Source organism: Rhipicephalus sanguineus, chromosome 5 (genome assembly GCF_013339695.2).
Source record: "Rhipicephalus sanguineus isolate Rsan-2018 chromosome 5, BIME_Rsan_1.4, whole genome shotgun sequence".
Classification (NCBI taxonomy): domain Eukaryota; kingdom Metazoa; phylum Arthropoda; class Arachnida; order Ixodida; family Ixodidae; genus Rhipicephalus; species Rhipicephalus sanguineus.
Genome location: NC_051180.1, coordinates 116,026,542 through 116,043,753, shown reverse-complemented (window position 1 = coordinate 116,043,753; position 17,212 = coordinate 116,026,542). Strand labels below are relative to the sequence as shown.

Sequence of the window (17,212 nt, the reverse complement as noted above, 5' to 3'; positions counted from 1 at the left end):
TGACCGCTGCATATGAAATTTAATTCCAAGTCCGACTGCCACCCCATACAGAACGAGTACATAAATAGCTTTTAAGCTTTTTTTTAACCGCAACAGCAGCAACAACAGGGATATCTGAAGACAGTGCGCACCACGAGCTCAGAAACGAAGAGCACAAATCCGCCACTAGGCTTTCTTTTCGCATTTTAGGGGCTGCAATGTTGGAAGTGCGACTCCAATGAGCGCGGTTAGGGTGGCCATTCTAGCCACCCTAGCGCGATCCTTACTTGAGCGGTACTTCTGGATGTCGCTCTAAAGCGGACAGTGTACTCTTGGCGAAGGCGTGGTCATTCAGTGTCCGGCCTTCCTTCCCTCCCGCTCGCGAAGTGATTATGACAGGGGTCATTAATTTGACGCCGCAAGGCTGAGGTCGTATATGGTGCTCGCGTAGCTCATCTCTCCGAGCCAAGAGAAGTTAAGAGGCGTCGTTGCACTGTCATCACGGTGGCAATTAAAAGACGATTTACGGTTGCTAATACCTCGAAGACTAAAAGCAACTTGCGCATTTTCTTTTTTTTTTCTCTCCGCTCTCTGTCTTATACGTTTTATCCTGCTTTGTGCGCTGTCTTTTGAGTCGAACCACGTTCATTACCTCGTGATGAGCACACGAAGCTTTCCTTATGACCCATTCAGAGTTAATCACCTTCGAGAAATAGCGAACGCTTTTTGCGACGCATCGTCCGTGGTAAACTCGTACCTAAGCGCTGCGAAACACGCACCTTATTTTGTTTCCTTCTTTTTCTGTTTTTAAGCAGCCCCTCTCCAGGTTTGAGCATTACAAACAAACAACCGCAGCGCGCACGATACGTCGTGCCAACGGTTGCTAATACAAACGATATGTTACACTGTGCATTGTGATTGAAAGAACGGAATTTGGAGGGCTCTTTATTTGATACAACCTTAACGAAAACCAACAGATAATGAGGCCAATAGGTATAGGGGACCTTAATTGTACTATTTTAAGTGTGTCTTAGTAATTATGCAATATAAATGTGAAGAAAGTAAAGCGGACGAAAAGACAACTTTCCGCCGGCAGGGACCGAACCTGCAACCTTCGGATAACGCGTCCGATGCTGCGGTCGTCCCCACGTCCGTTTTATCGGGTATTTATGTGCACGCAGACCTGGGAGTGTTAGTCAGCGCCGCTCGTAGCCATGACGGCGAGTGTGGAACATTTATTTTTTTTTGCCAGCTGGCGTCACGTATCACGTGCTCTTTTAACGAGCGGACAGTTGACAAATAATTAAGCCTTCGCATACTATCTGAAGGCATCATATATCTGCCGGAACAAGACCCTCGCAATGAATGAATGAAGAGAATTTTGAGGGCTCGTTTCTTTGTTCCATGCAGCCTTAATGAAAACCAACAAATAATAAAGCCACGGAAGGTATATCGGACGTTAATTGTACTGTCTTACGTATATTGTAGTAATTATGATAAGCATTCCGATACCACAGCGCCGTTTTTAGCGGCATGTTATAGGCGGCACTCACTTCAGAGCCGGCCTTCGAGGACAGTGTGCATGATGTACACGTAAGCAATCGCGGTTAACTTTCAAAGAAAGTTAGACGCTTAAACAACATAACAGTAACGCTAATCAATCCACTTAGGCCCGCTGCAAGACGAACGCCCTTGCCAACGAACTCCAGTCTCCTTCCTGCTGCGTCATCCCACTTCGCTTCCTGAGGTACTCTCGATGTCTTCTCAGTTGACCCGCCCTACTAATAATAAACGAACGGTTGCGTGTTCTTTGCGTTAGCGAACGCATTGATGTAGAGTAGATCGACATCACGTACTTTATTTTCAAGTTGAGCAGCAAACTATGCGAACTGTCTTCCACCCATGCAGGGTACAAGTGACGAAGGAAAGGGCCGCTACGTCATCAATTATCCTCACTTAGTGCACGTGTTCAGCCATCTTCTTTTGACAGGCGTCGTACCACAGGAAATACGTAGCCTACGACGCCACACTGCAATTGGGTGCACCACAGTTTGTCACTTTCGTGTTTCCTCCGCCGGTGAGCCTGCCTTGTTCTGCAAGACAAATTTCATACAGTGTTATACGTTTTAGGGGGGATTTTTAACGTCCCGAAACTGCTGAGTAGGTTATGAAAAATGCCCTAGTGGAGGGCTCTCCAGGTTAATTTTAATCACGTGTTGGGATTAATATTCTGTTTGTTAAAAACAGACCTGCAATCATTAAAAAATGGTAAAGAGTGCAACAACTTCCTTCGAAAGTGTAACTGATTACCGTTATCAAGTGCTGATTCAAGGAAGTATGTGAGAAATCATTACCTCTATGTCACGTTGTATTCAATCTTTAATAAAATTGGAACACGGTATAAGTACAGCAAAATGAACGAGCTGGCCTCCCTAGCTATTTTTAATGCGTCCTGCGCAGCCCTTCACATCTTGGGTGCTATTCTGGACATTGTCAAATTTCGCCATGTTGCCAAATTCCTCCATTGGTGAACTGTGATTGGCCCGGAGGGCTGCTACGCCCTCTCCGATTGGCTTAAAATGCCGCCATTACAAAGTTTGATAAGATGGCGAAATTTGACAGTGTCCAGGATAGCACCCCTTGTTTATCTTTATTATTTATTGCTTTTCAAGGCCAATGTTCTCGTTGGTTACCTAGCTCCCCTCCTTTTTTCTTTATTTTTTTTTTCAACGTAAACCGCATCGCTGAAAACTCGGTTGATGTGCGTGTGAGGGGAGGGCGGTGTTGCAATGTATATCAAAACATATCGCGAGCAAGAATTTGCTTACAAATTTTTGCTCGCTATGGGTATTCTTATAAACGCAAAATATGAAAGAATGAAATGGCCAACCACGAGTCTTCTCGAGGCACAACATCGGGCGTTCTGTAGTTCTCGCCTAATTTAGCTGCTCAAAGACACGTTGCTTGTTATAGCTTCTCCACAATAAGGTAACTGGTCACATGTAAAAAAAAAATACAGCGTACGTTGCTGGATAAGAACGAAAGTAGACGACTAACTACAAGATTACAAAACCACCTTGAAACGTAATGGATTACATAGAAGTACGCATACTAGTCTGCTCGAAGTACACATATTGGAAAGGCAACTCAAACTACACACACAATCGGTTAAGGAACATGGCCGTGTTTCTTTCTTCGTGTGTGGTTTTGCGCTGTCGTTCTAGCATTATTTTGCCAACACTAGGAGTTATCTCCCAACTCACGCTTTTGTTTCACAGTATGCGCTAGTGTTCTTGCATTCCTCCCCCATTTAAACGTGGTTAGCGCAGTAGGGATTCACCTTGCTACTTGGATCGTGCTCGCCTATATATCCACTATACCTCGTTGTAATACGTTGTTGTAGTGAAACAAAGTGCGTCAAACCGACAGCGGCGGCCATCCGCTGTAAGTTGGGCTTCTGTTAGACGGAACAAATTCTACTACGAAACCGAGCTTAAAAAGAAGAAGCATGGCAATGGGACACGAATGTCACCTCCCCACGGAGGACATTCAACTGTCGGTCGATCAACTGAGCTGCAGGCGAGCCGCACTCGTTTGCCAAGCACGTCTGTCCAGAGGCAGCGCACTTGGATCTCGGTCACTTACGCGTCCGGACGCGCACACCGTCATCCCGCTGGCTATAAGTGGATTAAAACTCTGGCAACGGTCTGTCGTTGCCTACTTTCTTTCTACGCAATCCAAGCCTACCGTATTGTCACAGCCGCGAAGAGCGCTTCGAGTTCGGCATGTTTTAAGTTTACGAGGGACCATTGCATATAGTAGTACGAAGTAAATGCACTAAGCCTATACGTGCTGTGAGAATAAGCTTAGACGAAGCTTTCATTCGTGTTTATGAGAAGCGTCGTTGTTTTGTTTATTCTTTCCTTTTTTTCTTTTTAGTAAGCAGGATGTCCATATTATCAAGTTAATTAGATGAGAGGCCTACGCTGCGCCGTCTCCTCACACACATGCGTGAGTGAGTGAGTGAATAAACTTTATTAAAAGTCCGGGCGAGGCGGGGGGAAGAGGGGATTAACCCCGGTCCCGTCCCACTCTCCGGCGCTGATGATGGCGTCAGGTGACGGCTTGAAGCCCTTGGACCCGGGCGGCATCACGTGATTTCCTTTTTTTAAAATTCACATAAAGAAACGTCTCGCGCCAGATAAGCATGTGGCATTCGAACATGCGGATATCACACATGACGAGGAATGAATCATGACGACGATGACAGCACGACGACTGCATGATTGCGACGACGGAACAATAACGTGTTGCCATGGCAGCGACGTGAGAATGATGACGAGCAGCAAGAAAAATAGGTTACTCAAGTCCACGTCCCGTGGGCTGGACACTTCAGTAGCTTTACTTGGAATATACGAACGGTTGCGGTTTAGAAGAAGAGGTCGGGATCTCTGAGCGACGTATACCCTGCTTCACTGTGCTACTTCTCGTGTGTTGTGTCTATAAACTGCATGGCCACCGCGATAAAATTTCTCAATTTAACATCGGAGCTGTAAGGTGTGATCCGTGGACTGAAAAAAAAAATTGGCCGCGTGTCTACGTGCTCCGCTGCAAATGCCGTATAAAGACGATGGAGGAGGCGCTGCGTGAGATATGGACGCCATCTGGCAAACGTCGGCAAACATGAGCTTGTGCAGAGGGTTTCCTTCCTCCGTGGCAGAGGGCGTTCGTCGGCGCGCATATGGCATTTTCAGCGCAGCTTACAAAACTAGGGTCTTTAGAATTACGTATCTATGTATTTTCTATTAAAGGAACACACCGCCTAATACTCACCTAGTGATGTAGCGCCTCAAATATGCGTAATATTTACTTTTTGATCGACAACGTTCACAAGTATGAACAGCCGTACCAGTTCAAGATGGGTGGGCGGTAAGCAAGTGGTTCAACTTTGGCCGGGTCGCTGAATCGGGTGATAGACAAAACGAAAGACAGACCGACAGACAGACCAAAATTTCTGCGTTTAAGTTCCCCAAGAAAGACTATCGTCTTTAAAACAAGTATGCGCCACAGAAAGCGGGTATGTGCCAAGCAGCTTCTATCATAGTTTAGTCATGCAGTGCATAGTATAGCAATAGGAGGGGGAAGGGGGGAGAAGGGGGAGTGAAGGTGAGGAGTTATTTGATGATGAGAAGGATGGAAAGGAGGAGGTGAGAGGGAAAGGAGGACGGGAGGAGGAGTGATGTGTGAAGGTTAGGAGGAGTGAAAAGAGGAGGAAGGGCAATAAAGAAAGAGATAAAGAAAGACAGATGAAACAAAAAAGAAGAAGAAAGAACTCAACCTGCGTTCGCCAGGTGGTGGTGTTTGCTTGCCAAGCTAAGTTTGGGAAAGCCTAGAAAATCCTAAAAAGTCAAGTTAAGCCTACAAAATCGCATAAAAGCCAGAAAAATGTCAAGATAAGCCTATAAAAGCCAGAAATGTCATGTTAAGCCGAGTTAAACCTACTTTTTTTAAGGAAGGACGCCCAGCCCCGCTATTTCTTCTGGCTTAGCACCACTAGCGCGAAGCTGCCCTACATTTCTTTTTCTCATTGTTATGTTTACTCACGCACGAATGAGGAATAAACAGTTCCGAAACTATTCCAAAAATATTCACCTTAACAAGCAGTCACTATCCTTTGCAAAATCCGCACCAAGTAGGACAACATTCGATTTGACATTTAAATGATACGTATAATTCGAGAGTTACGAAAGTTACTCGCATAGGCTATAAATTTATTTAGTGTTTCGCTTCACATCTGCCCTCTTAAGTCGCATGCAGGAGGAGCACCTTCCGCCTACTTGAGGTCGCATCTACATAGGTGCGACGCTAGCTCTATTCTGACTATATATCAGCGGTTTGGCTGGCTCACTTATATACATTCGAATGGATATTTGTGCGATCACACGGCGGGCGCTTATTTCGCTTTGCACTGTTCGCCAATAGTGTCCATGTCCTGTAGACAAACGCTGAGGCTGTTTTTGCTCGCCATGTGTTGTTTACCGCGGAGTAGGAGGAAAATGAGGACATTGTTGGTTGAAGACGTGCCGAGGTTGCGAAGTGGTCTGTGAAGGACAGCGCAGTACAGAGGAGGTCCGGTCGTGATAATGAAAGTAATAAGTGTCACATCGTAGTCACGTGACTTGCACCTGCTAACCGCAGCCCCTAGACTAAAGAACGACAAGAATTAATATGACATCGGGTGCTCACCTTGACACCTTCTTGTATGACGGACGTGACGTTTCGTCTCACGCCGTCCAGGAACTCGTTGATCCGATCTGCAAGAAGCGAGTGGAGTGGGAAACCTGAGCATGCCAGGTATTTCGGCGTTAATCTCGCCGTGAAAAATGCGCTATTTCTTCGACAAAAAGGGCCCAAACTTCAACGTCTTATTGCTATACTGGCATATAGAGTGAGAAATTCGTTAGATCTCACGCATTGTGAGAATTAATTTCGCGCGAAGTATAGAGAGCGAATAGCAACCTGTGCTTTGAGCTAAGCGTTACGAGGTGGATCGACGTCTTTGTGTAGATTTAGTAGATCTGCGCACATCGTGGGCTTGCCAGGCACGCCGAGTACACTGGCGTGTAAAGGATAGTTCATGGTCCGACGTAATGTCGGCATTCACGTTAGCAGAGACGTCAGTTTTATGGCCACGAAGTGCACGCTATACGGTGCGATGATGAGCACATCATAAGTAGCGATCGTAGGCGTATTCGTGCAACGCTTGATGATGGACTCATAGTTGAACATATGTAACGCTTATTACATTAATATAAAAGCGGATAGCCAACACTGCAACCCCGATTGGCGTTGTCCTGACATGATGCATGTTTAAGGCCACTTGGCGAAACTCTTCGAAGCACTGGCGTGGTATACTTGACTTCCATGCAGAATGTCTGGGTTCGATTCCGGCTCGAGCCGTGAGTTTTATCCTTTGCTTCCATCGGGATATTTCACCCATCGACAACGTCGCCGGCGCCGGCGTATACATATACATATGCGCACGGAAGGGCGGGGGGGGGGGGGGGGCAGGGGGGGGCGCCACATAAGAGGGGAGGGGCGCAAAATCTGCCTCGTAAATTGACTTAGTAGGAGGGGGGGGCTGCGATAAACCTTCGCCCCCCCCCCCCTAATGGGGAACCCTGCGCACGCCTATGTACATATATATGCTATACGACGCCAGCGTATATCAACTGTGGCATATACCCACGAGCCGCGGTGTGTGGTTATGTCCCGGACGTGACTGGTGGGAAGGGTATTGCGGCGTACGCGATAGGGAATTAGTCACGTTATTCATATCATGACTTGCGATTCGTGTTTGTCGTACACTGCCGTTCTCCTATGCCAATTTTGGTATCTATCAAATTAAGGAGACGACCACGAGAGCGCCACGACGTAGGCGGCTAGATATATAGACAGATAGATGGAAACGGTTAAAGTGCCTCCGGTTCGTTAAGAAATGCTTCGCATTTAAAATCATTGACAAACTCACTGAACACTTAGCGTTCCAGTAACGGCTTTCAAGTATATAAGTACGTTGTAGTTGTAGTGAAAACTGGTTGATGTCGTATCCGGGCGCCCTAATTTTTTATGGCACTAGCACCTAGCAATGTTACGTTTTTCAAGGCGCACTCCGGAATCCGCCCCCAGCCAACGGGAAGTTGGGCGTTGGCTCGAATGTTATGAAACCCCAATAAAAAAATAAAAGCTCGTACAAAAAGGAGGCAATGGTTCAAGTAAATAGTTGTATAGTATATATGCGATATCGGAGCATAAGTATAGTAAAAAATAATGGCCAATTAACTGCCAGGATAATAATCAACGAAATCTAATTGAACGAGTTCATTGCAGGAGCAGGTGGTTTTCTTGCAGTATGTGTCATCAAAAAAGGCACATACTCCCTACATGACAGTCTTCCTTCACTCATCAGTTGACTCATCATTATAAACTAGTGCATCATCTCAGTAGAGGATGAGTCGAGTGAAGGGCTAATGCCACTCCGTAGTACAGTGTTGTACTCCGTAGTGTGCGCCGCGCCTCCCCCGCGCCCCGCCGCGCTCTCGTCGCGCGCCCGCACGTACCCGCATCATGTGCTCTCGTTGTGTCGCGCTGGCTCTGTGGTGAGCTCAGTACGAAGTGGCGTGCTCTTCGCACGGCGCTCGCTACGCGCCCTTTCCCGCTTGATCTGCGGGCACGTTAAAGTCATCAGTTGCTGCTCTGGGTTGTACTCTATCTGGGTGTGGTACGAGAAGCGCGCTGTCTTGCTCCATGAATGATGGAGCAAGAGTCGACTCATGAGTCCGTTAGCGTAAAATTAGCTTTTTCGATCATGGTGTCAATGCTATTTAACGCCAATATCTCACATAATCGGTGCTCTACTATACGCATTTTGATCTTGTACATTCAAATACGAGTTTCCAGTGGTTTCTATCCAGTAATGGAATTTTTATGAAATACGCGACTCACACGTAATATTTTTATCACGGACTTCCTGTGAAAGAGTTTGCGGAGGGAGGTCATGGCACCCCCCTCTCCCCTAAGTCACGCTTCTGATAAATGAAAATTGAAGTGGCGCATGAACGCCAGTGCGTTGAGATATACGTGAAAAGACTTCAGTATAAACGTAAGCTGACATAAGGCTGATAGTAATGCTGAAGATGAGTAGATAAGACCACAGGTCGGCGAATAAGGTGGAGCTCGCTCAGACTCACTCAAGAAATACATTTTGCACTTGAGGATCACTCGGACTCAGACTCACCAATATTTTCCTCAACCGAACTCACTCGGACTCAGACTCACTAAAGTTTTCATCAACCCGCCTCACTCAGACTCAAACTCACCAAAATATTACTCACCCGGACTCACTCAGACTCAGACTCATGGCCCGATCTGAGTCTGAGTGTGAGTCGACTCATGAGTGAGTTTGCCGACCTATGCACATATGCCTACGCAACCTTCTTGTGCCGCATCTAACAAAACAGCTCCATGCGCAGATTTCTTTCAACGTATGCACACTCTTTATGCGAGAGCCAGCCATCGGGAAAGCCTTTGGCTTACCGGTGCCGACGTGGGCGGAGCCACCGACTTAGCCTGGGGGCTTTGCCATCAGGCCGTAGTTTCTCTGGACCATAATAAAGTTCTTGCCATGCCAGCGACGGAGCACTTACACACCCATCACCCGCTTCTCTTATGCAAAATGCCTGAAAAATTTCCCGGTCCGATTGCCCCGTAATCGCCCGAGCACACGAGTGCAGTGAAACTGCGCTGTGCATATGCACCTTCTGCAATGGTCAGCGAGATGGAAAGCAGCCGCGACAGCACTGACAGCTGCCCGGTGTTCCCTCAAACGGTCGTTCAAACAACGACCCGTTTGACCAATGTAGTACTTTCCGCACGACAGCGGAATCAAATAAACCACTGCAACAGAATGAAACGCGTGACATGCTCGAGCACCTTCCGTGGCATTCACCAAGCAGCACACCCTCCATGGAGAGTTTTTTTCGGCGCAGTAAAAATTACTGAAACGCCGCACTTCAGTTCTGCCCTTCTTGAGTCGGTGCGATACTTTGTGCATGTACGTACGGCACCGGTACAGGGCGCAACTGATTGCGCCCACTGAGCCCATGTGGTTGGCCGTGCGCATGCTTCACCTCTGAAATGAGGCTTTCTGCGACAGACACCATCAGGGAACACGGCGCTTCGCAGTCTATTAACCTGGCACATAACACGTCAGGCCTCCTTAGGACACTCCTTATTTGGCCTCCTTATTTGCTCAGGCTCAGGCCTCCTTATTTTCTCCTTAGGGACGGCTGCATAAAGCTCTTTCATTGTAGAGTACACAGTACCCGAAATCGTTCTCTATTTTTTTCTAAACAGGAAGTACTTGAATGAGTTTCCTCCCCATTGACGCAGGCCTCTTCTCTTTCAGCATAGGGACAGTTTCCGCTGCCCCAAAAAAACCTTCACGGTGGCCATTATAGTGGTTATAGTGCTTGCCTGCTGACCCGAAGGTCGCGGGATCGAATCCCGGCTGCGGAGGCCGCATTTCAATGGAAGCGAGATGCTAGAGGCCCGTGTATTAGATTTAGGTGCTAGTTCGTTAAAGAACCCGAGGCGGTCGAAATTTCCGGAGCCGTCCACTACGGCGTCCTTCATGATCATGCCGTGGTTTTGAGACACAAAATCCCAACAATTAAAACAAAATTGTCCTAAAGAGCGCGTATACTTTAAACCATATGGCCACCTTTTTAAAGCACATTAAAGGTTAGGTTACGGGAGGTTAGGTTAGGTTAGGTTAGGTTGGCACAGCATGCCAAGTTTAGCACATAGTGGTTCTTAATTTTAAAGGTTTTGTATGAAAGCTTGCTAAAAAACTGGCGCACCCAGTACAATGCGTATAGCCTTCCTGGACTCTATTGAAAGACCTAGTGAAAGCGTTCCTTGATGCAAAAATACGATTGCATCATGACCAGCATTTCGGGACATGTGCACGTAGCGCCATCTCTCGTCGGTGACTGCGGTGGCTTGCCGTAACCACGGCCACCTGGATCGGGGCGCGCGGCGGTGTTGCTCCGGCCGTCCCATTCGGACGGAGGAGGCGTAATTGCAGAAAGGGGCGTGACCGCTCCTTTCGCCGCACCGCGGCGCGCGCCTACTACCCCTCCATTCCTTTGCGCTCTATGCGGGAAGGTTTGCGGCGCCTTGAAGATATCGCTGTAGAGTAACCGTGAGTTAGCATAGCACTTCCCCCACCCTCACAAAAAGCACATAAAAGGATGAATGGCGGCTATCGCTATATTCTTTATTTTTTTGTGTGTGTGCGCCAGTCCTTGTCGTGATGATGGTGGCCGAAGCGAAAACACCCGCGAGTCACATTTCAAGAAAATTGTTTTGGTGGTCTTAAGTGCAGCATATCAGTAAAAAGTATACATGCAAAGGAAAGCACGAGATTTATTAAAAACCCCTTTTTTCTGAGTGCTTCCAGAATAGGGGAAACGATCCGAAGCTTGGCTCCGCTGCTTAAAGGAGGTTGGCGGGTTTCCCTTGGGATGCTGCGGCCTTGAGTGCGCGAGCTTTACCTGCTGGAAGGAATGCCACTTTGGCGTCGAGGCAACGTAATCGTTCTTGGTGTTGACTTACAGTAAGGCACGCAGCAGTACGGCACGTTTCTGAAAAAGACGGTAAATGAGGCAAGCGAGTGAAAAACTCGCAGCTACAGCTAACAGGCGTAACCTCGTGGTACGCAGACTAAAAACAAATTACTTGCCTGAAGTCAATGTGGTATGACAATGTGAAACATCTAAAGAGAGAAAACGTATATTCACGTCTTTTTTTATTGTGAAAAAGTCGCAGCTACAGCTAACAGGCGTAACCTCGTGGAACGCAGACTAAAAAACAAATTTTGCCTGAAGTCAATGTGGTATGACAATGTGAAACATCTAAAGAGAGAAAACTTATATTCACGTCTTTCTTTTATTGTGTGTTACGTATTAACACGTTAATTAGTGCAGACCGTTAGAGGCAGGGGCGTAGCCAGAAATTTTTTTCGGGGGGGGGGGGGGTTCAACCATACTTTAGGTATGTTCGTGCGTGCGTTTGTATGTGTGCGTGCATATATACGCAAGCAAAACTGAAAAATTTCGGGGGTGTTTGAACCCCCCCAACCCCCCCCTTGGCTGCGCCCCTGGTTAGAGGCGTTTATTTCCGTCTTACATGTGCACTCTGCCCGTAATTAATTCAGATAGAGTTAAACGCCTCTATAAACTGCCCGTTCACATTAAATACGACACGCACCAACACACCAGAAAAACAATTGATGCGTTTTGTTAGAACACGCACAAAAATAAGAAAAAAAAGCAGAGCAATACTAGCGAGAAACGTCCGCAACCGACCTACGGCCGTCGGTAAATCGACGCTTATGTAACGTCGGGCCTTGGTCAACCCGCGAGCGGCATGCACTCGGCATCGTCGGCCACGGTGGACGGGCCTACATCGGGTGCCGACGCAGGCCCACATGAGGCCAATGTCAATCACCAAGACCGGCCCTACATTGGTTGCCAAGGTTGAGCCAACGACAGTGCAGTTGGCCTGCGACGTCAGGCCGACATTTTGCCAAGGATAAATGTTGCTTGGGAAACGGGCTCTTTCATGCTGTCGCGTTTAAAACGACAATTCGATACCAAAACGAGAGAAAGTGGCCATTGCGCGACCGACCCTTAGCTAATTCGCAGGCGACAAGCGTCACTCATCGCTTTCGCGTTCAAATTCGCCTACATGCGGCCTGCGCTTAAATAAGAACGTCGCATTCACATCACTGTCGTATCGTGGGAACTTCAGAATGCAAAGAGACGTGCCCATATCAAAATGTTGCCTATCATCGGCAAGGAGAAAACGACTACAGCATTATCATTACCGCAATTGTTTTCCAGCAACTTAAGACAGCGCTCGACCGCAGAAGATAGCTATGCAGTGCCGACGACGACAAAATGTATTTCCTTTAGAAAGAAGCATGGCGCGCGCCGGTCCAGGCGGCCGTGGGAGAAACGATTGCCCAAACAAAGAATGAGAAGCACGGAAAATCACGTACTCGGCACAATATATGTGTCATGGCACTTATGTAGCGGCCGTGGTCATGGCACATGAACGCGCCGCGCCACACGAAGTCTCTTAAGCACGCTGCTTGGCTCTATCTCGATTGTAACATGCTACAGAGAACAACACTCACTGTGTAAAGCCCGATTAACATTACATAATAGCGTACCTTGATTCCAGTCACCACGTGCACGATGTCCAGTGTGCATTTTTCCAAACACATCTGCGGCTGTCTACGGCGCGGTCAGCGCGGCATCATTCGCAAGGGGGTAGGAGGAGAGCGCCGCGTCGCGGTGCGCGTCTGAACTACCTCAATTACAACTTTTCAAAGGGGCGCGCGCCGAATGGGACGGCCGGAGCAACACCGCCGCGCGCCCCGATCCAGGTGGCCGTGCCGTAACTGAATGGGAAATAGGCGAAAAAAAATCATATCTGATGAAAAAAGCTAGTTATCCAAAACGACTCCCGGTTCTACATAGCCGAGACTTATTTGAACATTCTGTTAAAATTGCAGTGTCGCACTACAAACCACGTGGCTTCCCAGAGTGTTTAACATTTTGCAATGGGGCCCCGTGTGTTTCTAATGGGCGATGGTCAGTTGTCCTGGGAAGCCACACGTTTTGTAGTGCGATACTGCAATTTTACCAAAATGTTCCAGTAGGTCTCTGTTGTAGAGAACCCGGAGTCGTTTTTATTACTAGCTTTTTTCAAGAAATATGATTTTTTTTCGCCTATTTCCCATTCAGTTATGGCAGGACGCCGTTGCTGCCACCGAGAGATGGCGCCACGCACAGGTTCCCAAATCCTAAGAATGAGCAAAAAAAATTCCTCATGATTTCATAATTCGTGCAATAGAGGGATAAACATGTAGTGGGCTTACGTGTTCCCAGTTCTTTCTGGCAAGTTATTCGCACATGCGTGTGACACTGTGAAACATCTTTCTGGCAAGTTATTCGCACATGCGTGTGACACTGTGAAACATCAATTAATTGTACATGTTGCGTCCGTGTACTTGTATATACCGTATTTGCCAATTTATGTCTATTCAAAAAAGGCAGAAGTAGTTCAGGAGAAGATGGAGGCTTGGAGACAAGAGAAATCGTTAAACAGGCAATGTCACTGGAGTCAACGTTTCGACAAGTGGTCTTGTCTTCTGTTGCTGCCTTGAAGAAGACAAGAACGTTGACTTCAGCAGCGACACTAAACGTGAACAAGTGCGCGTTGTTAGTATTCCCTCTAAGAGACCCAGTACATATATATCTTTCATACAAACTTCACATCAATCCACAAGTTCAAAATATCAAATATTTGGGAGTGATATATGACAGCTCTTTCTTATGGCGAAATCACATAGAATATATCGCAGCGAAGGGTGTTCGGGCAGTTGGTATTCCACGGAGAATAAGCAACAGGAGATCAGGAATGCGTAGAGACACGTTATTATCAATATACAGTATATATATGTATGTAAGACCGGTTCTAGAATTTGGAAGTGTTTTATACTCCGGGGCACCTGCTTATAAGCTTCGTCCCCTTGTTTTTTTGGAGAAGCAAGCACTGCGCATGTGCTTAGGACTACCTAAATTTGTAGCGAATAATATTTTGCATATGGAAGCTAGAATTCCCTCAGTTGTCACTAGATTCAAAATATTGGCTGTACAAACCTATTTAAGGGCATTTGAATCCATTCTAAGGCGTAACCAAGCAGTTTTTATTGCACAACCTAGTTTATTTTTCGATTATCATTGGCCTAGATTTCACACACCTCAAGTTTTGTACAATCTCTCTTCGATCCACTGTCCGTACAAATAAGGGAGGTTATTCCGGTCTGTAATGCGACAAATTCTCGCCAAATCTACTTTGATGATATTTTCCCTAATACTGCAAAACACCTACCGAGTAACATATTAAGAGCTACCCTACAGGACTACCTGTTCAGAAAAGGGGCTTTAGTTCAGAATGCAAGCAAATGTAGTCATTGCGATGGACGCCTCGCAGAGAGATGAAAAGAGTGGCATCGGTATATATTGCCCTGTTCTCGAGTGGTCCTTCTCACTCCGAATTCCAAATTTCACACCCATCTTTATTGCAGAATTTTTAGCTATAGTGTTGGCCCTTCGCAAACTGTCCAAATCAATAAATTCCGCCATCATAATAACGGACTCTCTATCAGTGTGCAGCGCGCTCCGCCTTCTGGTGATATGAAAACATTGAAAGAGTTCAAGTCCCTAGTACCTGACCACTTAACGTTCAGTATGGGTACCTGGGCATAGAGGTCTATTGCTAAATGAAACAGCTGATGCATGAGCAAAAGCGGCGTTAGACGGACCAGCTATTAATATTACCCCTACATCGGCTTTCATAGTAGCGGCTATATTTCGGAGGCAGATGATGATGCGAGAATTCAGTATACCATCTCTAAGAAATTCCCCGGATTTTAATCATCTATTGACACCCTGGAAAAGTTCATCATGTCACAACAGAGATATCGAAGTTATCATTACGAAGTTGCGTTGCCGAATTCTATCATTAAATTTTTATTTATATACAGCCGGCTTGGCACCATCACCGCTCTGTTCTTATTGTAGGGAAGAGGAAACAATAGAACACTTTCTCATCTCTTGTCAAAAGTTTTCTGCATTACGAAAGACATCTCTAGAAACGCCGTTACGCATTATTGGCTGACAACCTCAAATTTACTATTTCTATATAGGTGCACTTACCCTTGGGGCAAAACAGCGGGAAAGTATGCGAGGCCATGCAAGATTTCATACAACAGTCAAAGAGATTTACACAATAACCACAGTTCCAAAGTTCCATAGTTAACCAAAGTAAACTAAGATTCTTTTCTATATTACTTTATTTCTTATTGGATGAGAATTAATTCCATCCACCTTTTTTTATTTTTGGTACTATTATTCTCGCAACATTAACGCAACAAAATGTGAAAATATTCTCATTTCTAATTCTTAAGTACTTTTTCTAAGCCACCCGATTCTTGGCCAATCCCCATGAGTGAGTGTGAGCCAGCGGTAAAGGATCTACATCTACATCCACACTTCCTGTCTGTTCCGTGATTATAGTTACCGTATGTCTTTACATATGGTCATTGATGTTAATCGTCTGTGATATCACAAAATTTTGTAAGCACAAATCGTTACATGACAACGAATATCCTGGTCGTAGCGTATTATTTCAACGGTGCACGGACTCCGTGAGCGCCGTTCACGCCAGCCACAAGTAGAACACCCACATGCATTTTATAAAGTGGTAGCAGGGCTCGAGCAATCAGTCGACGGCGACGCCGCATAAAATAGTTTTGAAAAGCTTTTACCTGCGTGAATTACCGAAATGCTGCTCTATCCCGCCAATACCGACGAGGCAGAAGAGGAAGCCCAGTAAGTGGCGAAATTACGTAACAATGAAATATCAAAAGTGTTAGACAATTTGACTGGCTGTGGTGGTGGGACGCATTTGCCGATTGGCCAGCAATTGTCAAAGTGGGGAGTGGTTCCCATCTACCGCTCTCCCAACCATATGCGTGCATAGGGTTCTGATTATCTGATTATCTAAAGGGGGGCGCGAATTCCGCCACTTATATACCTTTACTCAGTCGGACCTTTCACGTCATTTTTTAATGCGTAGGGTTCTAGCTACGCATGTTTTTTTTTTTTTTACGGCAATGACGGCCAAGGATTCCTCATATTGCATTCAAAGAACTGTTTACTTCCCCCATTTATCTTGGAAAGCCGACGGTCAATGGAGGCCTTTATGAGAAGCACGTCATCGCTTCGTTTTCATTTTTGCATCCATTGCAGAGCTTGTTTCCTATCGGAATCGACCAACGAGGGGGTGGGGTGGGGTGTGCTGCTGTCAAACTTGCCCCCCCCCCCCCTTAACAGAGAACCCTGCGCACGCCTATGACTGCGAATGTCGAGAGACATTCATATAACGAGTGAAAACAGCGCTAAAAGGACGGGACAAGAAAGGACATGAGACCACGGCGCCGTGGCCTCGTGTCCTTTCTTGACCCGTTTTTTTAGCGCTGTTTTCACTCGTAATCATGAACCACCAGCCCAATTGCGTACCCTACTACATTCATATAACAACATAAAATCTCGTGGGGCGCTCACCCATGGCTCCCGCCAGATCGTCGGAGACCTTGGCGAGGACCATTGAGAATGCCTGGTCCGCGCTGCCTTCCGCGGTCTTGTTCAGCACTCCCTGCCAGAACTGCGAGTCCACCTGGCGGCCCTCGAGCAGCCCGGCTGCACGCACGTCGTCGGCCAGAAGTACCAACCCCGACAGTAACAGCAGGAGCAGCACCGAGGTCGCGGCGCCAAAGCGCAGGACGCGTTCAGGTCCGTTACCCATGTTTCTCTATTCGTTTTCTGCGTACAAGAGAAGTAAAGCACGTTTCTGATTGATTGATTGATTGATTGATTGATTGATTGATTGATTGATTGATTGATTGATTGATTGATTGATTGATTGATTGATTGATTGATTGATTGATCGATCGATCGATCGATCGATCGTAAAATTGTGTGCGATCCTCTAACCGAAAAGAGTAACAAGATGAACAAGAACATGGCATGTCTTA

General features: G+C 46.6%; 1 protein-coding gene across 1 annotated transcript; it reads right to left on the bottom strand.

The window, feature by feature from the left end:
* Positions 1-1,842: 1,842 nt before the first annotated feature.
* On the bottom strand, positions 1,843-16,998 carry LOC119392937 (uncharacterized). The gene is made up of 3 exons (XM_037659843.2): positions 16,743-16,998; positions 6,226-6,293; positions 1,843-2,072 (listed from the first exon to the last, which is right to left on the bottom strand). Exons 1-3 carry the CDS (start codon positions 16,981-16,983, stop codon positions 2,034-2,036), a joined length of 348 nt encoding a protein of 115 aa, XP_037515771.1. The 5' UTR covers positions 16,984-16,998; the 3' UTR covers positions 1,843-2,033.
* Between the last annotated feature and the right edge of the window lie 214 nt (positions 16,999-17,212).